Genomic DNA, 23,124 nt, shown 5'->3' with positions numbered 1-23,124 from the left:
GACCTCAGCAATGCCAAGGGCAGAGCCAGGCCGCTGCCTACCGCTAAATAGGTAATCTGTTTGTGTCATTGCTCGGTTCACACAAACTTCAATTTTGTAGACCTGTTCCTACGTAAAATAATGAACTGGCGAACACACTTTTGTATTTATATTAGCAGAAAAAAAAGTATTAATAACTATTCCACTCCTTTATTTATAATCAATTCTTGGTATATCTTTAAAAACTATATAATGATTATTCCATCGTGATGGACGGATTTGCTTATGCCATTGAATCTGTTTGCACCCTTTGGGATTAGTTTCTGGCCCATTTTCATCATACCATCGGTCCACCGTCAAAGATGACATGGTCAGAACGGCGGGGCAGACGTGGATGAGAATGGCGGGAGATCGAATATTATGGCATAAAAAAGGGGAGGCCTATGCGCAGCAGTGTGTGTGAAAGGGCTGAAGATGAAGAGATTTTCATGAACAGAGTTAATGAAGCATGGTCGAAATGAACTACCTGTAACTAAAGTCATAGTCGCAAACCCGCAAATAAAACCTCAAAAGAAATTTTAGACAGTGTAATACACAGTAATAACAGTATATACAGTATTGATTACATTAATTTAATTTTAAATGTATCTAATTTTAAATAAGTTAACATTTATTTATATTGATCCATCAGACTTCTAATACGTGTGTACATTTTGTCTAACACAGACCTACAGAAAAGCGAAATGCTTTCGTCGATATTGAGCTCTTACGAAAAACTCCTATCCAAAATTATATTTACCTCAACAGTTAACATTTTAACCTAATTAATTTCCGAAAAAAACAACAACGTCATCACGATAAACAGTACCATAACCCCGGGAAAATAAGTATTGATATTTGATAATATCCATTCACTAAATCCAGGCCGGCAAATCACGCGAAAATTATCTCTTCGGCCACTATCCCTTCGTCAGTGTCGTTCTGTATTATTTCCATCTGCAATATCTCAGGGTTATCGAGACCAATATCTTCAACCTGATGCGAATCAACAACGTACGACTCGTGTCTATTCCTTATGTGCATCTTCATGTTTGTGTGATGCGTGAACGCTTTATTACAGAAACTACATATATACAGCTTCTGGCCAGTATGTAGAACCGAATGAGAATTCAAGTTACTCTTTTTTGAGAATTTCTTTCCGCACACCGTGCAAACAAACTTCTTTTCGCCGTTGTGTTTGACCATGTGAAGTTTTACGTCATATGGCCCGAAAAATCTGTCTCCGCATATCTCGCATTCAACGTTCTTTTCCCTTAGATGTACTCGCCTCATATGCCGCGACATTATGCTCTCTTGGGGATATACTTTGGGACAGTAAGGACACTTAATTTTAAGCTCTTCGACGCCGTGAACATTCGCCAAATGTAACTTCTTTAAATATGGACTTTTAAACGTTTCGGGACAGTGCGGGCACGTCAATAAGTTAACCAAATGAACATTTTTTTCGTGTAGAATTTTCTTGGACAACGTCGCCAGACTAATACCGCAGTACTCACAGGTGTATCCGCCTTCTCTATGATAGTACCTATAATGCATTTTCAAATGATTCTCCCCTTGGAAACTCGTGCCGCAAACGTCACAGATATAATGGTGCGAGAGATGATGCTTATTTGCGTGACGTAACAAATATTCGAAGAAAACGAATTTCATATCGCAAGTCGGACACGTGGGCTGATCCTTGTCCAATTTGAAGGGCAACAAACAGTTGGGTACGCTCATATCGTATTCGGCATCGTGAGCTATAATCAGATGGTGTATCAGCTCTTCCAAGTTATTTACCGTTTGAGTGCAGAGCTTGCAAGCGATATCGGTTACGTCAATCTTGATAGCGGCATCCCTATTCCTATTATTTTTCGTGCGATCGTAAACGACCAGCTCTAAATTGGCAAACTGATGTGCCGAGGCTGTGTGATCACGCAACACGGTCGGATCTTTCATAGTTTCGTTGCAAAAGAAGCATTTGTATTTGCCCTTGTGCCACATGAAGGGCGTAGCGTTGCTGTATTGCAACACGTATTCCACGTTCCTCCGTTTTATGAACAGTTTACGTGCCAGTTCCATTCTCTTATGTTTGTCTTCGACTGTACTGAATCTGGCACCTGGAAATTAAAAACGGGCCGCTTTTACAATTTTTCGTCGAAATTTTTATTCTCTTTTTTTTTATGGCGTCATTATGACAACTTCGTTCGTCGTTATGAGGGTTTATGTATGAGATTATCATGTTGATTCAAATAGTTTGTGAACAGTGAGTAAAATACATGTGCTGCAATAGTAAAATCTATATTACTTTGACTACAGCAATATATGGTTATAATGCTACGGAATGTACTATGCACTATGTACATGTATTTCCTAAAACACGCGTAAGTATGGAAATAAAAAGAACTGCGATCATAGTATTTTAGAAGCATGTGACGGCGAAAAAAACCTTTTCAGTATGTTTTACTAAATTTCGAGGTGATCTCAACGAGTATGTGTCACCATGAAAATGATTTGAGACGGATCTACGCATCTTCCTTTAAATGAAAATAATCAATAACGTATGTATCATATTCTATTACTTTATATTTCTAATAATTTGACTGAAAGCTATTGTTCTTTATCGTTTTTTGTTAGAGGAGACCTACCAATCAGGATTTTTCAAATATTCATGACCTCATAACTATTGAGAATATAGTTTCACCACGTGTGAACAAAATAATTTGTACATTTTAATACAGAATTGTAAAACAAGTTACTGGTGGTAGGAGCTCTTGTGAGTCCACACGGGTAGGTACCACCGCCCTGCTTCTTTCTTTCTGCCGTGAAGCAGTAATGCGTTTCGGTTTGAAGGGTGAGGTAGCCGTTGTAACTATACTGAGACCTTAGAACTTATTTCTCAAGGTGAGTGGCGGCATTTACGTTTTAGATGTCTATGCGCTCCAGTAGCCGCTTAACACAAAGTGGCCTGTGAGCTCGCCCACAAATCTAAGCAATAAAAAAAAACAAATCCTTTTACTAAACATAAAATACTTTTTTCTCCTACCTACGCCGAAAGTTCGGTTTTCCTCCCGCTGTACAGGGAAGAAAGTGTCACTTTTCCTCCCTGGGTACAAGTGCGCATGCGCGTTAGTTTCTACGTCTGCTCTCACGCATCTAAAATTCTCCGCCATTGTTGTGCTCGGGTAATTTGCAATATTGTATTTAGTGTAAAAGTGAAATATACAACAGGCAATAAATTTTAATAGTGAAGTACTAAACAAAGATGAGTTCATCAGACAGTTCTTATTCAATTAGTAGTAGTTTATTTAAAAATAAAAAAACAGTTAAATTGTTTGTTTTTAGTACGGGGAGGGGGGGGAACCCGCCAACCCCCCCACCCCCCACCCCCACCCCCGGCCAGGGCTTCGCCCCTGGACCCCGGCTCGGTACTCCACGAACTTTTATGACATGTCCTTCAAACGAGGCTTGCGGAGAGTACTCCATTGAGTATGCATACCATTGGACAGTACCATTGTATGCAGTGGCTTGGCTCTGCCCTTGGAATCGCTGACGTCCATGAGCGACGATAACCACTTACCATCAGGTGGACCGCAAGCTCGTCTGCCTCAAAGGCATAAAAAAAGACGAGAAACTCAGTTGAACCCCCGGCAGTAGATTCTATAGTACAAGAATGAGGAAATGCCGTTTGCTGTATGTATTTAAACAATGAAAAGACATTTATATACTTGTATAAATTAATTGTATTTTGTTTAATTCTTAACAATTCTGAACATGTATTGTAATTCTAAAATACTATTTATACGATTTCTCATTCACTTCAAGTACACACAGATAATTATTTTCATAAATAAGCAGGTAGACGTGGTTATATCTAGTTAAAACAATCCTTTTATAATTATTATTATCAAGGAACTACTACTTACAGTATAGAATGAGTTAAATTAATAGTTATACGATTAAAAACAACGTTAAGTGTCTATAGAGTAGAGGCTAATGTCGTCGCCACGTTTTGTTAGACGTGGTCATATTTAATTCCATTGCCGCACTATCCATTGCTGGCCGATTTTTGATTCGGTTAACTAATGTTTATCTAGTAGTCTCTTATAGTTTTGGCTTTAGACCATATTTTATGCCTAATGGTGATAATATTTTTTTACTAAAACTCAAGTTAATAATAAATAAGTTAAGGTATCGAATGAAATTTTTCTAATGAAATACGTACTCAAGAAATCTTCACTATTGACTTCCACAGCGAAAGGAATAACATAGTGTAACAAAAATCAAATGCGCATAATTAAAATTTGCGTAATTACTGGTGGTAGGACCTCTTCGACGGTAGGACAATTTAAATTTAAAACCGCTACATAAGTATCTTAAGGTAGTGTCAGGACGCTAGTTCGACAAAGCGACGCGATACGATAACAATCTTAACGGGGCCAACCCTAGTAACCCCTTAGAAAGGAAAAAAATAACCCATTACAAATGACGTTTAAATTATATGATAAAAACCGGAAAAAAAATTATAGAAGTGACTCAGTACATTTCTTACGTGGGATAATTTTTTCAGCTCATCACTAAATATGTCCATACTTTTTATGCATCTCTTTGTGACAATTGAGGTTGCTTCTCCTCAGGAACGCCTTGCCGCAGACCTCACAAGTAAACTTCCTTTCCCCGTCATGCTTTACCATGTGCAGCCTCAGCAGATAGTTATCGAAAAACTTTTCATTGCACACTGCGCATGCGATATTTTTCTCTTTCAAATGCGTTCTTCTGATGTGGTCTTTCATGAAAGAATTCCTCGTAAACAGCCTACCGCAATGAACGCATTTGTGTCCCTCGTTGTGCACTTTAATTAGGTGCTTCTGCATTTGATACGAAGATATGAAAAGCTCGGGGCATTTCGTGCACTTGTAATCTTTGACGCCGTGATGTTTCGCCCTATGTCGGGATAAGCACCAGTTGTTCTTGAAGTTCGCGCCGCAGATTCCACACTGGGTCGCACCCATGTGCGCGAGCCCAATGTGCACGACCAAATTACTGAGCTTGTTGAAGCTCTTCCCGCAGAAATCGCAGATCGCGTTGTTGTTGCTATGATCGGAGTTGATATGACGCTGCAGGGTGCTGAAGTAACGAAAAACGGTTTCGCATAGAGGACAAGGAATGCTATCTTTGATTATGCGATAAGGATCGAGACAACCTTTTATTGACTTATCATAACCAGCTTTGTGTTCCGATATTAAGTGATCGATCAGCAAATCAAGGTCCCCCATTGGCATACAGCACAGCTTACATTTGAGAGAAGATATATCAATTTTAACGCAAACCCTATCACCCTTACACTGCCTCATGTATTTCTCTTTAACGTCACATACAGGATGTTCTAACATGGTATGCTGTCGCAGATCTTCAAACTCAACAAACTTTAGTGTACAATAAAAACATGAATACTTGGCGAAGTACTTAAAAGGTATCGCAGTGGACATGTTTAAGACGCATTGAATATTATTCCTTATTGCTTTCAAATTGTTTTTCAGTTTACGCCTGCGAATTTCTCCGGATATTAACGGACATTTAGGGTCGATTGAGGCGATGGCTCGAACCTTACATTTCCCGTAATGCAACCTCAGACCCGGCGCACTGTGTAGTTCCTTGCAGCAATACCGACATTTGTAATTGCCGTCGTCAGGATGTTCGGATACCTCGTGCTTACGCAAAACCGCAACGGATTCGAAGCGACTACCACAAATTTTGCACTGCCTAAAATGTATGTCATTTTGGTGGCGGCGTAACGTGACCAAGGATTTAAAATTCTGCGAGCATTGCACACAATTGTAGTTCTCTTCGCCGTGATAATTCCTAAAGTGTACTGCCAAATCGCGTTTCTTGTTGAAGGGCATTTCGCATTTATCGCATATGAAGCGGTTCTGTGGATGTGCGGTGTTCACGTGTTTGACCAGATTAGTAAAATAAGCAAATCGCTCCCCACAGCGGGTACAGCCGCAATCACTCAATCTGTACTCTTGGTATGGAGTGCCAATTTGCTTTTCGTAACTTAATTTATGTTTACCGATTAAATGATTCACGATTTCCTCGAAACTATCAAAAGGTTCGTAGCAAATTTTGCACACAATCTCTGAAACGTCTATCTTGATCTCGACGTGACTGCCTCTTATGATTCTCAGAGCGTAATCCTTCGTGGTACAAGGGGCGTGCGACTGAGTATGACTCTTTAATTCAGCGTATTCAGCGTAAGGCTTGCCACAGTAAAAGCACAAATACCTTCCGCGCCATTTAAACGGAATTATCGTTGTGCAATTGAAGATTATTTTCAAGTTTTTCCGTCGTCGCTCAGAGGTACAGCCCAGGAAAACGCCTGGCGCGGGCGGTTCGGTACTCGGCTCGAACGGCGAGTTTTTATCTGCGAACAAACATTCCTCGCTGTAGTTGTACCTCTGGTTCACACTTAATTTCTTTATATTACAATCACGTTATTAATGTTCGTTGGCTATTTTTGTTATGCGAGACAACGTGGCCTCTTAGATTTTTTTTCCATAAAAATCTTTTACCGCAAACGTCGCACTGGTAGTTACGCTTGCCAGCATGCTTGACCATGTGCGTTTTAAGACGTTGCACGTCAAAGAAACTCTCGAAACACACCGAGCACTGCACGTTCTTCTCCTTTAGATGCGCCCGTCGCATATGATTCACCATGGCCGAATTCTTAGCGAAAATTTTTAAGCAATAATCACATTTATGACCGATACCGTGCACGTCGCGCTTGTGTACGTACATTGAATAATTCGTGATGAACGTCTCCTGGCATTCCGTACACTCCACCCGCTTGTTACAGTGCACTTTTCTCGTGTGAAGTCTGAGGGTGTTTTTGCTCTTCAACACTAGCCCGCACTTCTCACACTTCTCACGGCTCGGGTTGTCATGGCGACCGATCACGTGTGATCTCAAATTCGGATTCGTTCTAAACGACTTCCCGCAGTAAACACATATGTATTTGTTGTCAGTGTGACGGACGCTGACGTGCTTCAAGAGCACACTGAAATACCTGAAGACTTCATCACAATACGGACAAACGTAGTTGTCTTCCATCAATTTGAAGCCCTGAATGTGAGCGGCCACGGATTCGTCACACGAACTCTTGTGCTCCGATTTCAAATGATCGAATAAAGAGCTCATACTGTCTACGGGCTCAAAGCAAAGTTTGCAAGCCAGAGCCGAAGTGTCCACCTTAATCTGTAAGCCCTCATATCTGTGGCGTAGTCTCATCGATTTTATAGACACGTCACAGTACGGATGCTCGGCGAGGGTATGTTTCTTTAGCAAGTCACATTTCTGAAAGTCCTCCGAACAATAGAAACATCGAAATTTTGTCATGAAAAACTTGAAAGGCATAGCTGTCGACATATTAAATATGTTGGCAATCTCCTTGCGTATTTCTTTGATCGACGGCTTTTTGTCGTCGTCCACCACAACCACCTGAGGCGACTTTAACTCGTATTTCGCTGTACACTGCGTCGCGTGTCTAAGAAAACCTTGCCTAGTCGTCATAATTTTCTTACAAAACCCGCATTCGGCTAAGTCTAGATCGTGATCCATTTTCATGTGCACCAATCTTTTGGTGCTCGTGGAGAAAGCTTTAAAACATATGTTACAAGTCGATATATGAGCGTTACTACGGTGGCGCTGATAATCCGCGTAAGTGCTGAAGTCGTCCAAACATTTGGAGCATTTAAACCTTTTCCTGTGATGCACCCTATAGTGGCGATCCAAATCCCTCTTTTTGTTGAATTTTAGTTCACAATCGCGACAAACGAAACAATTATTAGGGTGTGCGCGATTAACGTGAACGACTAGAGCCCGAAAATGCCTGAAATTCTCGCTACAAGATAAACATTTCAAGTCTCTCAAGCTGTAGGGAGCAATGGCCAATTGCACCTCCCTGTCGTAGCTTTTCCTGTGATTAGACACCAAATGATCTATAATATCGTCCATATTCGACAACATCTTATCGCATAATCTACATGTTACATCTGAAACATCAATTTTAACTTCACTATCCGGCGCCTTGACTAGTCTTATGGCACGATCGTTTTCCGTACAGATACCGTGATCAATCGTATGTTCTCTCAGTTCGCTATAATCATCTAAAGATCGGCCGCAATAAAAGCACATGTATTTCATGCGCCATTTGAACGGAATCAATGTTGTGTTGTTGAACAAAATGATTAGATTCTTTCTCCTGTTGTAATTAGCACTGTACATCTTTCCCCGCGTACCTGCAAACAAATTTCTCTTATAAAGGTACTTGAGGACAGACGATGTTGGTGCCAGTGAGATGTTGATTAACAAAGGTTCCACCGACAAATTGCGATATTTTCGCTATCCAATTGGGTTAATGGCCTGGTATAGAAAGCGGTCAGCATTACCAAGGCGAAGTGCTTTGCTCTGGAGTGTAATATACTTTCTGGTTATATTATTTTTATTTATTCGCTTTAGACATTCTTAGCCAAGGCGGTATTCACAGTAGGGAGAATAAAATTTCTCTTGAGTGCTTTCCCAGTTTCTCTTAGCTATTTTAATCCTTTGAACGAGAATCGACGATAGATCAAACTAAAGCCCGGAACGTCGAGATACCGACTATTTCCACAGTTTGAATACACTTCTTAGGTATCAATCTGTACGGACGTGTGTTAAAGTTAAAGTTTTTTATTCTTTCAAAAATCCTTTGGCAATTACTGCAGAATATGTGAAAATAAATTCAGCACTAGATTTAAAACACATAATATATTAGAAAAGTTCTTTTGCATCTATCCGTATTTATAAGGCCCTGTGACTGTAATTTCGAAATTTTTCACGTTTCCTAAAGACTACACTAGATTGAAATTTACTCCTAATAGAAATCACAATTGGTAATTACGAACACTGTTATTTAGTAAGTCCTTGAACGATATTTTTTTTTAATTCGTTCAAAATATTTCGGAGCTGTTACGAACGGCGAAAATACTGCCACCCACCTTGAGATACGAGTTCTAAGGTTTCTCTTTTTTTACAGCACCGAAACGCAATACTACTTCGGCAAAAATAGACGGGGCGGTGGCACTTACGAAGACGTCCTACCATCAGTGGTATATCATGATTTGGTTATATTATTACTAAAGTTGTTCCTTTAGTATCATATTGGAGATTTTTTTATTTAAGCGATTACGCATTCATCGTGTTACACAGCAAAATTCTATAATGTATGTATTCTATGTAATGTACATGTGTAATGCTGTTGGTCTTTCCTAACAAATAAATCAAGCACATTTATACTATTTAATTTAATATACACAGTTGTATTAGCTGCGTTGAATCAGGTACTAAAAGCTCTAGCCACGGAATTAACCTAAGATTACAGAAAGAAGAAGATTATAGAAATATTATCAATGCTGAAATTGATAGAATGCTTTAATGTTTTAATAAGCCGCTGACGAAAAAGAAAGATAATGGTCTAATCTATAGTTTTACTACTGTAGCATTTTAGTGCAATTAAAAAAAACGACGGGTTATTGACCCTAAGTTTTGTACGCTTTACATTGCGGCTCGACTAAGTAAAATCTCACAAAATGAAATCTCACAAAAACATTAAGTACTCAAACGTGCTTAGTATTTGAAAATTGCTTCTGAACTGCTCTAGAATTAAAGTTGAAGCTTTGAAAGCAATTCTATTACACAATTTTGTAAGAATATAAAAATAAAAAACAAACATACCCACAAATTACGTATCGAACGAAAATAATACTGCTACGGTATTTAGTTCAAACAGTTCACAATACTATTAGACATTAAATGGATTACAAACTCCTACACGTTCACAACAAATGCCTTAACCTAGCAGACCTACTGGACTATATAGAAAACAGAGTTTCACATCATTTAGTAAGACCTTTGGTACAACTGCGTGTTAGTGGCGGGGCACCTTGAAACGGAAAATTGGTCCTCGTCAAAACAACGCGGGCACACTTGAGACTAGCATGAAAATTTCGATAAAACAACACAATCTACCATGTGTAGAATTCCTCACGCATAATCACCCTTAGCTAAATTGATTGAAACAGCATGTTCTTAGTATAATGACTTCATAGCCAAATTCACAGCCACACAAACGCACACTGTTACAGTTTGGCGCACGCATTCGACTTTGGCACAATCAAACATTAAACTTGTGCTGGATTGAGGTGTCTGCTGTGTCTGGCCATGTGCGTTCGAAGACTTTTGCGCCAAAAGAACCTTTCCCCGCAGATCTCGCAGTGGAAGTTCTTCTCGCCACTGTGCTTGACCATGTGCCGCCTCAAGAGGATGTTGTTAAAGAACTTCATGTTACAAATCGAGCACTCGACGTTTTTCTCTTTGAGGTGCGTCCTACGGACGTGATCCCGCATGAAAGAGTTCCTCGTGAACAGCTTCCCGCAGTACGTGCACTTGTGGCCCGAATCGTGGGCGTCGATCAGATGCTTCTGGCGTAGGTACTGGGTCGCAAAGCTTTCCGGGCACTTGGGGCACTTCGAAGCCCGGACGCCGTGCGCCTTCGCCATGTGCATGTACAGCCTCGACGGGATATTGCACTCCGCCCCGCAAATGTTGCACTTGAAGCGACCGTCTCTGTGGTGCCGCCAAACGTGAACGCGAAGGTTCTGGTCGCGCCGAAACGTCTCGCCGCAATACACGCATATAATGTTGTTGTTCGTGTGCTTCTTGTTCATGTGCTTTAGTAGCGTGCCGAAGAAGCGGAACACTTCGCCGGGACAGTTCGGGCAGGCCATGTGGTCTTTGACCAGCCTGTACGGCTGTAGGCAAGTCGTGATCGACTTATCATAGTTCGCTTCATGTTTAACTATCAAATGATCGATAAGGCTGTCCAAGTTGATCATCGATTCGAAGCAGATTTTACAGGCCAATGTAGAAATGTCGATTTTAACGCAGGCCACCGATTCTCTACATTTTCTGATGCATTTCTCTTTAACGTCGCAAACCGGGTGTTCGACTACAGTATGTTCCCGCATCGCGTCCGAATCCGCGAAGTCTTTGGAGCAATAAAAACAGTTAAATTTATTCTTGTAGAAATTGAAAGGTATCGCCGTTGACATGTTAATGACTATGACTATGTTTTCCCTAATCTGCTTAACGCTGGGCCGCTTCGATCGTTCTTCGTAATTCTGGTCCAGATCCATGGCGGCGGCGTCCTCTTTTTTGTAGGCGATTTCGAGGAATTCCTCGAGTCCTTTACACTTCCTCGAGTGCATCCGGAGTCCTTGTTTCGTGTGGAACTGTTTATCGCAGTTGTCGCACTGCAGCGATCCATCGTCCGGATGTTCCAAGTCCATGTGCTTCTGCTTCAGAGACGCCGATGGAAGCTTCAAGTGGCATACGCTGCAGCGGGTCAAGTGGCGATTTATTTTGTGCTTACGTAGGATGTTTAGCGAGCTAAAACTCTGCGGGCACACTTCGCACTGGTATCCACCTTCGCGATGGTAATTCTTCATGTGGGAAAATAGATCTCTCTTTTTGTTGAATTTCTGGTTGCACTTGTCGCAGAGCAAGCAGTTCTTCGGGTGAATATTGTTCACGTGCGAGACTAGATAACCGAAAAACGCAAACTTTTCGCCGCACACCAAACAGCCCATATCGACCAGCCTGTACTCCTCTATGGACATTTCCACGCCCCTATCATATTCCAGTTTGTGTTTAACGTATAGATGATTGATGATTTCCTCGAGCGATGGAAACGGCTCCCCGCAGATCTCACAGGCGACGTCAGAGACATCGATCTTGATTTCCATATTGTGACCTCCTTTGAGGACTTTCAGCGAATGGTCCTTAATCGAGCAATCGCCGTGGGACTTCGTGTGCTTCCTCAATTCATTGTACTCGGCGATGTCTTTGCTGCAATAGAAGCACAGATACTTGCCACGCCATTTGAACGGTATTATGGTCGTGTTGTTGAACAAGATCTCAAAGTTTCTCCTTCGGCGCATCGATGACGATTCGCACCCCTTGTATTTTCTCGTTTTAACATCTGCAATGGAAATTTTGTCTTGACTGTAAATGTACCCATTTTTAAAAAGACGAAAAATAAGATTTATTATATTAAAACAAAAAAAAAACAAAAAAAACATTTTAGCACAGCATCTAGGTTCGAGCGTTAGCAGTCGATTCAAGTGAACAGGGTACATTTAAAGTTTTGTAATTTAAAACTAAGAATACCGTAGAAATAAAGATTAGCTTAGCGAAAGTTTCAGATACATTTTCGTAGATGTGTGTATTTTTGTTTTTAGGATTTTGATGAATAAAGAAAATCGTCTCAAGTACAATAAAAAAGACCAAAATAAACCAATGCAGAATTTTTAATCGATGAACAATAGAAGATCGCAAGTCCTCAGAAGAGTCCTTAGGGGTAAATTTTCAAAAATCACGTCACAATTAAATCCGGATGATGCACCCTCATGTGGGATCTCAAACTGTTGTTCTGCACAAACGCTTGACTGCAAACAGCACAAGGGTATCTCCTGTCTTTATTGTGTATTCGCATGTGATCTCTTAGGGTCTGCTTGCGCGCGTATGACTTTTTGCAGACCTCACACTGATGCACCTTCTCGCCAAAGTGCTTGACCATATGCTTCTGTACGTGAGCGGACGAGAAGAATCTCTGATCGCAAACCGAACACGTAAACCTTTTCTCCCTGACGTGAACTTCGCTGAGATGCACCCTCATTTTGCTGAGAATGTGGAAAGCTTTCCCGCAAACCGGACAGCAGTACTCCGGATTGTTCACGTCGTGCTCGGCGCTGTGGTGCCGCTTTCGTTGCGTGTAATTCGCAAAGGTCTCGTTACAATACAAACATTTCAATTTCTTGCCCATCTTGTGTATCTTCATCTCGTGACCGTTCCTTTGGTTCATGGTATCGAACACTTCCGCACACACGTTACACTTGAAGCCGGAGCGGTGACGTAACGAGTGGCATTTCAATCTTACTTCGCTCAAAAACGATTTGCCGCACAATTCGCAAATGTAGCTCCCGTAATGCGCGTTCATGTGCTGGTTTAGTTTGATGAAGTAAGCGAAACGCTCATTGCAAATCGGACAGTCGAATGAATCCTCGTTCAATCTATACGGAACCAAACCGTAACCATATTCTTCAAAGAACCTTTTCTCGTGAACCAATTTTAGATGGTCAATGAAGCTATTAAAATCGGTTATTGCCGTTTCGCAAATACGACAAGCGATGTCGGTGACGTCCATTTTGACTTTCTCGTCTCTCCTCACATAGTAAACAGCCGATTTAATGCTAGAGTTCTTATGCTGGCTGCGGGTATGCTGCCTCAGCGGTCCGAAGTCTTTGAACGTCAAATGACAAAAGAAACACAGATAGTTCTGCCTGTGCCATTTGAACGGTACGGCCGTCGAGGTCTCTAGAATAATTATAGTGTTTCTCTTCATCAGTCTGTTTCGTTTGGTGGCCGACAGGGAGGACTTATTCTCGGCCTCTTTTGTTCGGTTCCCATCTAAAAAGTGAAACATGTTGTTTTGAATCCTCCAACTATCTTATTAAATCGATTGTTTATCGTCAGCGTTTGATTTTTTTCTATGTATTATCGTATTAGTGTGAAAGTAATTTTGCTATTGAAAATCCTCGCAATCCGGTAGAACAGAAATCAGTAATTCAAAATTGAAATGACAACCTGTCATAGATTTTTTTTCGGTTTTTACCGGATTCTTATTCAAATATGTCATTTCATAATAACATATTTACGTTGTAATTTCGCAAATTATCTGCACGTATGTTACGAGAATCTATTGAAATTATAAAATACCCTCTTTAATATAGATGTTTGCGACTTTACAAACAATTGAGAGTGATGCTCGTAAATGAAAACAATGCATTAATCTAATAAACTCAAAAATACTGTTATCTCTTTCTGTGTGTAAAGAACCATAAATGTCAATAAATTAATAAATATTGGACGGTAGCTGGTAAAATTTTTAAACGAAGAACATCTTGATCATCCGCAGTCAGAAAAAAATTAATTTTAAGCGTGGATAATTATTATAAAAATACAGTATAACGCGAGATAGGACCATAAAAAGGTTTTAATTTATGGCATAGAGTCAAATAATGATGAGTTCAATGAGATTAAAACAGTTTCATATTATAAATTTATTATTTGCAGTTGTTTTTTTTATAAAATACGATACGGTAGATCTTGTATAGTTAAGTTTTTGGAACTGACTGGAAGTTGCAATTGACAACAAAAGACAACAATTACAATTACAATTGACAAGGAGCCTTGGCATAAATGTTCAAAGAATCTTCGAAGCTCAGATAAGGTTGAGGATAACAATCAATCTACCTATTAACACGCTCTCTGCAGATTCTTTCAGCCAGTGCGTTATATGACCATATAAGGCAGTGGTCTTATATGTCAATCGTCAAAGTTCTAGAGCATAGTCTTATTCTACTCTTTTTGACGTAATATGATAACTAATCTATGACAGCAAGAACTATAACATGTACCGATTTACGTTCGGGTATTAAAAGTAAATAAGACATCAATTTGGTGTTTGCAATGTATTAAACGAAAGTTCTAGTCAATAATACCTTATTTTAAGTGGAGACGAGACAATCGCTTTAGCGTTTTCAACACGCATTGAAAGTTCAGTGTGCTTAGTGCAAGTTTTTTAACGTTCTCGATAGCGTAAAAGTTAACTCAATTTTTTATGGAGTTGAAATGTTTGCCTACGTTTGCCGCTAGGGGCTGCTGCTAGGGGCGCTGTGCGGACCAGATACGCTCTACTCTCAATACCTCAGTCCACTATGCCATCAGCGCCGGCGCAGGATAATCCGGGAGAAAGTTATTAAGGGAGGCCACGACGGAGGTATTGAAGGCAGAACATATCCTGTCAAAACTCTTAGCATTGAGGATTATAAACGCAAGTAGGAGGTTTTGTGAAGTCGTCGTGGTCTAAAGGATAAGACGTCCGGTGCATTCGTATCTAGCGATGCACCGGTGTTCGAATCCCGCAGGGTACTTAACAAATGTTCGCAACTAGCTTCCACGGAATAACATCGTGTTATCGTTTATCTCAAGTTAATATTGTTAACTCTGATATAATGAAATCGAAGTTAGAATCATTCGGACTATTTCTAGAACGTTTTTGCTGGTTTTCCCCACCTAATGGCTAGGTAAGGGACAATACCAGCTCAACCTGAGAGAATTTGCTAACACTAGCCTTAGCAAGAGCAGTACTTTGCTGTATCTACCAACGGATCGGAACCGCGACCCGCTGAGAAGACCCAGCGAGAAGCTCAGTGGGTTGTGTTTATGAGCTAAGTTACACGTCGAACTCTAGGTGTCCGGTGCTTGGAGAGCTTAAAAGCGGCAGCGGACCGGAGGATTCTACTATCCTAGATATTCGAGGATATCTTTAGAAGATGATCCAATTTGAATTATATTGTACTAAAACGAAATTTGCATAGTCAAATAACTACATTCCTACATTGGCCAAAATGCTATTGCGAATTCTTGACACAATAGCACTAAAAAAACACGGTCGAATAATAGCATATTCTTACTATTTGCAACGCCCGCAATGTATTACAAACACGAATGACCCGACGCGCGGAACGTAGTGTCGCGCGGTCAACGACCCTCATTGATGAGGAATGGTTATATGTATAATAACATCCATTAAATAGTGGAGAAATCAATAATAAATTAGTTTCCGAAGCGAAGCGATCGCTAGTTATATTCTAATCGGTATCGTTTCTTTCAAGAATATCTGACATTAATAGAGTTTACCGGAGCTCTTAGACAAGACTAAACTATTTCAGGCTATTTCAGACATGAAATTAAAAGTCTCAGTTGGACAAAGGCTACGTCCCCCAAAACGAGTGGCCTGACTGCTTCCTTAGAAGCAGATTGGCGGTGACCATCTCCCACAAGAACTCGTCCATTCCACACCACAAAAATTCAAGACATGAGTGGATGAAGGGGTTTAGTACCATTTTTAAGATTTTTGAGTATTGACATTGAATGAAGGTGTTATGTGCCTATAACCAATATTAGTCCTTAAAACTCTGGGTTTAAAGGCTATTTTTAGAAATTGTGATGAAAGAGTTATGTACGAAGAAAAAGTACTGGTACAGTTACTGGTGGTAGGTCCTCTTGTGAGTCCGCGCAGGTAGGTACCACCACCCCGCCTATTTCTGCCGTGAAGCAGTAATGCGTTTTGGTTTGAAGGGTAGGGCAGCCGTTGTAACTATACTGAGATCTTAGAACTTATATCTCAAGGTGGGTGGCGCATTTACGTTGTAGATGTCCATGGGCTCCAGTAACCACTTAACACCAGGTGGGCTGTGAGATCGTTCACCCATCTAAGCAATAAAAAAAAAAAATTACAAGTAACAAAAGTTTGTTGCCCTTTTTCTCAACATTAATAAATTGTATCATATCCCTTTCATCCATCATGTCTTCAATTGGTTGATCCTCTTGTCTATTAAGTATGTTTCCCTTTTAACAATGTGTACCAGTTGGTTCAAACATCGATATAGTACAAAAAGCATCTTGCCCATTTGGCCATGATGACCAGCCAGATAGTAGAATTCAAAAAACTTAAGTGGGTAGAGATAGCATGTTTGGCTTTGAGCGATTCTTAAAATAAATGCTTTTATCAAATTGTTAATCGAAAAAGATTTCTTTACAAAAACGATTAAAATAACATATCGCTTTTTCGCATTAAAAGTGTACAATTTCCAAAAATATTCGAAATTGAGTTAATATGCGGAGAATCATTTGGTATCACCAGTATTTTTCTCATAAATACTGTCAAAAGAGCGTAGTTTAATTTTAGTTTACCTATGTTTTGACTACTATTAACAAAATTAATACATAATTTTATCTTACTTTAAAAGACAGATAATTTAACTGTTAAAAAATAAAAAAAAATAATGTCGCCAAGATGATTAATATTAGAAATATCACATGTTAAACTTTTAAAACACTCTCCTGTAAAATTAGTAAGTTTTGAGATTATACAGTTTTAATGCGAGAAGACGATATTAGGGACTTATACGTATAGGGTATAAGTAGAGTATAAGGGAGTCGCTCTGAAAAATAATTACATGTGGTACATTGGTAACAAAAAGTATTGTGTTCAATATTAACTGATGGCACATACACCTCTTTGGTAATCAAACTCATTGTCCATAGACATCAGAACGTTAATAATGTCATAACTCATAGTGTATTCAAACCAAACTATACAAACGGGGTCATTAACCTTTGACTTTTGTATGTTTTACATTGAGTGTTTTTTGGTAAATTAATATTCTGTATTTCAGAAGCGATTCCCTTATACCCCACTCAGATACTGTACATGATGTAAACCTACCTTTTGCTACAGGTTTAGTTTTCTTGTCGTCCGTATTTGATTTCTTTTTCTCAGGCTTGGCATCTGGTTGTTTCTTTGGTCGGCCACGTTTCCCTTTGATCTGTAAGGGCTCAGCAGATACCGTTGGTTGAGGCTCCTCTCGTTTCAATGGCTCGTCTATAATCACAAGTAATTTTTATTTTTTTATTGCTTGGACGTGCTCGCAGCCCATCTGGTGTTAAGTGGTTACTGGAGCCCATAGACATCTACAACGTAAATGCGCCACCCACCTTGAGATATAAGTCTCAGTATAGTTACAACGGCTGGCCCACCCTTCAAGCCGAAACGCATTACTGCTTCACGGCAGAAATAGGCGGGACGGTGGTACCTACCCGCGCGGACTTACAAGAGGTCCTATCATCAGTTAACAATCAAATTCCAATGCGTTTGAAACCATACGGTGTTGACTGAGAATGTTGTACTTTTTTTTTTTTTTTCCCTTGTAGGCAGACGAGCATACGGCCCACCTGATGGTGAGTGATTACCGTCGCCCATGGACTTCAGCAATGCCAGGGGCAGAACCAAGCCGCTGCCTACCACTTAATACTCTCCACAAGCCTCGTTTGAAGAAGGACATGTCCTAGCGCTCGGGAAACACAGCGTAGGGGAGCTCATTCCATAGTATGTACGTGACAAAAAAGACCTTTGGAAACGCAATGTGGATGAACGCAGTGGCTCCAGGTAGTATGGATGAACTCTACTCCGATAGCGGGCGGTGCGATGGTAAAAACGAGATGCCGGTATCATCTCGAACGATTCCTCAGAGCACTCCCCATGGAACATACATTTATGTAAATCATGAAATTTTGAAGTTCATTTACCGTCTCCGAAGTCGGGATCCTCTTCTAGATACTCAGATTCATCAGCTGGTATTTCGTCTTCGGGGCCAACTTCTTCAGATTTCATGTGTGCTTGGTAAATTAATACTGAAACATAAACATGATTTACTTTACAAACTTTATTGGATTCTCGAATGCTTCTCATATACAAGATACAGGCTTATTTGTGAGTCATCAAATATCATCTCTGTGGAAAACAAATATACCACACAAAAAAAGAAAAACAAATACTATGATCTCACGAATTAGTTAACCAAAAATGGATAAATGGTTAGTTTATATGCTGTCAAAGTGAAAACGAGAGATGTATGGAAATGGTAGTGCAAGATAGAGGGGGAAGAGGTCGACCGAAGAAAGCATGTATGGAGTGTGTGAATGACGATATGAGAGAGAGAGGAGTGAGTGTTGAGATGACGGCTGATAGAAGACAATGGAAGAGAAAAATTAGATGTGCCGACCCCACCTAGTGGGATAAGGTGGAGAAAAAAAATAAAGTGAGAACAAGAGATATGCCAGGGAAATATCTCCATAACCTACTAAAAGACCTTGGCTTGTAAAGAATTTCCATAAATTATATATACGTATATATATACAGTCAAAATCTGTTATAACGACATCGAAGGGACTGCTCATATTCAGTCGTAAAAAGCGATAGTCGTAACAACCGGTAATGTTTAATGTGTATCGTGCGAGTACAAACAAATTGATAGGGAATTATTGGAAAAATATATTTACATAATACGCGATTTTTCTTCAATATTAATTTGTTTTCTTTTTCTTTGCGACATTTTGAAAGTTTCACGAATAACTCCACAAAGTTTTGGTGCGTCTTGTGTATAGATAAGTAACAAACTAACTGAAGAGATATGAAGAAGCGGGCTTTGATTCTACCGCATGCACGTGTTTTGTTTCTAAGAATTAGAAAAGACCCTACACTAAACTAAATCCTATTGTTTTCTTTCCTGATTTTAATAGCCATTGAAGACAAATGTGGATACCTATTCAAATTGTTTACAATACAGCTTAGCCGGTCGTTCTAACAGATCTAATTCTCCGAAATATTAGTTAAATGTGGTCGTTTTATGAGGTATGTCGTTATTACCAATGTCGTAGAAAGCAATATTTTTAATAAGGCGGTCATATGGCATTCAGCCGGGACCTTTGTTCTAGGTTATTATAACCGGCATGTTGTATTAAACGATGTCGCAGTAAACGGTTTTGACTGTAGATTTCTACGAAATTTAGCTAGGCAGAAAGTGGAATAGAGAGAATGGAGTTGAGCAGATGAGCAATAAGATGGACCCCTTAAACCTATACCAGGTTCGCCAGTCCCCTGGTTTCTCCAAATTCATTTCTCAACAGCACGATGGCAACAATTGGCTATTGCTGAGATATTCGTCTCAATTTATATGAAAATCTTTATTGAGTTCGAGTTTGAAAGGTTCTAATGATGTTTTGACTTTCACTAAATATTTCATCACAAATAACACTATAAATAAATATAACTTCATGCTGTGTGTTCGAATCTATACGTCTGTGAGCTATAGTTAAGAAAAAACAACAGTGATTGTTTAGTGGTTTCTGATTTGATTTAATGAAAGGTAAAACCTATTTGTAATGTGACTACATATAATCCACCTAACTTTTTGATGAAGAAATGTGGCAAATTTGTTAAGAAATACAGTTTATTCAAGGGGTGGTAAGAAGTAATCTCCTGAAATGCACTGCATATAAAAACCGGTTCCAGGTATAAGAATTTAGCAATTCCTTGGAGGACAGCTGCAACCTAGGACTGCTGCACATGAACTGCATTTTGGCAAAGACACCCATTTTCAAAAATGAACTGATCAGGCATCAGACCCCCTAGCTGAAATATTTTAAAAATCCTATGTCTAATTGTTTTTCACTTTGATACAAAATACTTACCGATTTATAGAAATTTGAATCAGTTTCGTTATTTGGGAACTTTGGGATTCCCAGGTCTACAATACCTTTCCAGAGGCAATTTCCCCTTTAGTAGACAACTTCAGAATACACTAGCTTCTCCTCAGTATTTCCAAAGGAGTATAATATGTCAATCTCCCATCAAGGTTTGGAAAGTCTTCTACAGTCAACAAGAACTCGAACTCGTAATTTGAACAAGCATTACAAACCCCTCAAGGAAATCTGCATTTTTCTTTTATAGTAATTTCTCAATACTACTATTTTCTGCTAGTATTCCTGTGTTTGAAATTTTAAGCCTTATCCAATACAAGCTATTTAAAGATGGCAAATTGTGAGGAATGGTTTGTTTGCCGTTACCATTCATTATCAGCGATAAGGAAGTTTTGGTTTGTCTAAGTAGGGTATTCTTGGCGATTATGGCCGTATAGCACTTAAGTTAAGCCTGATTGGTAAGTGAGCTATTACATAACATAGTAACAGCACAGTTGCTATTTCTATCAAACCTGTAAGAGCATAGACCTGTGACAAAGTGGCAATAGTTACTACCAATTCTTTTAACGCTTATCCCACTATATAAGGTCTGTCAAACAAGCATCTCTTTTTTTCATTTTGGCCTATTATAATATGTCATCTCTGCACTTACACATTTCTCTCAGATATCATCTTGCACCCAGTCCAAGTATTTTAAGGACACTGGACGGTTACTACTATTGATATTGACGAAATGGTCTTGTACGAACCTTTCCTAAATTCTCCTCTTGCAACCATGTCAATGAATTTTTTTTCGCATTCAAACACTTGTTTCTTGAAGTTACATGCATCTCGGAGTCTTGTGATGCAAACCTCGCAGATCAGTCTATTCGGACCGTTCGGTCCCTCATTTATTTGTGATATCTGGAACGACGTAAAAAATTACATAGGTATTCCGGCAATACAAATTCACTGTTTCACAACCACTTGCATGGGTTAAACTCGCTCTTTATATTTGGAGAACGCATAGCAAAGATCTCATTTGTTAACGTTTTAATATTGTGGTGAGTACGGATAATTTCTCATATATAGTATTTATTGGAATATTTATTCGAAACTTTAAAATTTATAAATGCGAGACTGAAGGATAAAACTTAGTTTTAATATAGCCTACAGCTCGCAACTTGTTTATATTTAAATAACATCAAAATTGGTTTAATAATTTGGATGAATTGAGCTATAAACAAAAAATTTTCTTAGGCAGCAATCTTGATCAAATTTAAACTGAAACTAAATTTTTTTATGAACTTTTCTTGACTTAAAACTTACAGGGAACATATAAAAACGTTATTATTAAATGTAATTTAATAAACCTACACTAATATCAAAGCATTCCAACAGCATATCCGCGTAAACTTCATTTTCATTCATCCAAGTGTACTCAGAACCTAAATCTTTGTAGCACCCTTCAGAAAGACAGCACCGGCAAAGGCCGGGATTCTCCTTCACCACAATATCGTCAAACTCCATCATTATATCACGATTCTAACATAACAATAACTAACAAGGTCCCTTATGTCACAATGACCGTATTTAAACCAAATTAACAAGCGGATAGTAGGACCACCATTTTGTTGTATTAGAAATTTTAGTTTGAAAATCGATTTCTGGTGTGGCCAGTATATAACTAAAAATGTTTGGTAGTAAGTCTTGGTTTGATTCGAATTATTTCACGCTTCTGGTTTCAGACGCTGATGTACATAGCATAAAATGTTTCATGTAATGTAAAAGATTCAATTTTTTTACGTACACATACTTTAAGCTCTTCGTTTTTTCTATTTTTTTAAATAATTAATGATTTATACCTGGTAAATAAAGAGAGCTCACGTGATGACCCAATTTTGTTTGTGAATACAAAAAGTGTATTATCTCTTCATATTAGTGCTGAGAAGCATAATAAATATATATTTTTCTTGTAAAGTAAAACAGTTATTGATAGGCATTCACTTTGTAAAGATAATTTGAGTATAATTTAGAACCTTATGTACGTATGTTACAAAATACCAAGAAATAATGTCAACGGATCGAAACCAACAGGCTTTAGACATTTTTTATGGTCCAGTTAGACTACTGGATCGCATAAACGTTTTCACAATGCGAATGCCACTACTCATATTATACACTACGCAGGTCATAAGGCTTGAGGTCGATATTATCATGATTGTCAAGCCCTTCAAATTGAAACGCTGCTTTGAGGCAAAAATTAACAGGTCGGTGTATATGTATATATGCCAGTGCAAATAAAAATAGCTAAAGTTAACAGTTTCCATAATGTTACGTATGTCAACAGCTGTTTAAGACGATATTCAAGAGAATTCTTGACTAAGCTACCCCCACTGTTCGCGCGACAGCGCGACGTTCATAAATGTTCGGCTCAACTCGGGTGCCGTCGCCCGTACGCACCCCGCACCTCTCATAACAGTGCGATACATGACGGCACGCGGATATACGCTCGTTCGATATTGAGAAAATTGTGCGCGCGCGCCCTTCGTTATATACTAAGTAAAAGGTTGAGTGTGAACCGGTGAAAAGGTGTATGTGCCACCCATCGCAGAGGAACACCACTACGACCGTGATAGTGCCAGCATCAGCCTCCAAGTAAGTCCCGTTTTCCTACCTACCCTTTCGTATCCGCTCATTCTCCGCAGAGTTCATATGCTCCCTTTCAGCTCATCAGCTCACGTTTAAGGTGACGCTCACCTGCGTCACCATTTTTTGGTCCTTCGAGCTTTGAACCCTAAATCCTCTGGATACAATCCATTGCCCTCCATAGACCCACCCAAATTTTTAAATACAAACGGATCA

At 39.3% G+C, this 23,124-nt stretch overlaps 1 protein-coding gene across 1 annotated transcript; it reads right to left on the bottom strand.

Moving 5' to 3' along the window:
• Positions 1-551: 551 nt before the first annotated feature.
• On the bottom strand, positions 552-21,929 carry LOC101739264 (uncharacterized). The gene is made up of 8 exons (XM_038019971.2): positions 21,637-21,929; positions 21,030-21,183; positions 18,328-18,432; positions 17,468-17,623; positions 10,238-12,094; positions 6,591-8,315; positions 4,646-6,442; positions 552-2,138 (listed from the first exon to the last, which is right to left on the bottom strand). Exons 1-8 carry the CDS (start codon positions 21,790-21,792, stop codon positions 913-915), a joined length of 7,176 nt encoding a protein of 2,391 aa, XP_037875899.1. The 5' UTR covers positions 21,793-21,929; the 3' UTR covers positions 552-912.
• Positions 21,930-23,124: the final 1,195 nt, after the last annotated feature.

This window comes from Bombyx mori, chromosome 24 (assembly GCF_030269925.1).
Source record: "Bombyx mori chromosome 24, ASM3026992v2".
In the NCBI taxonomy this organism is placed as follows: Eukaryota; Metazoa; Arthropoda; class Insecta; order Lepidoptera; family Bombycidae; genus Bombyx; species Bombyx mori.
The sequence above is the reverse complement of the archived record's forward strand: the minus strand, read 5'-3'. Positions and strand labels throughout refer to the sequence as shown.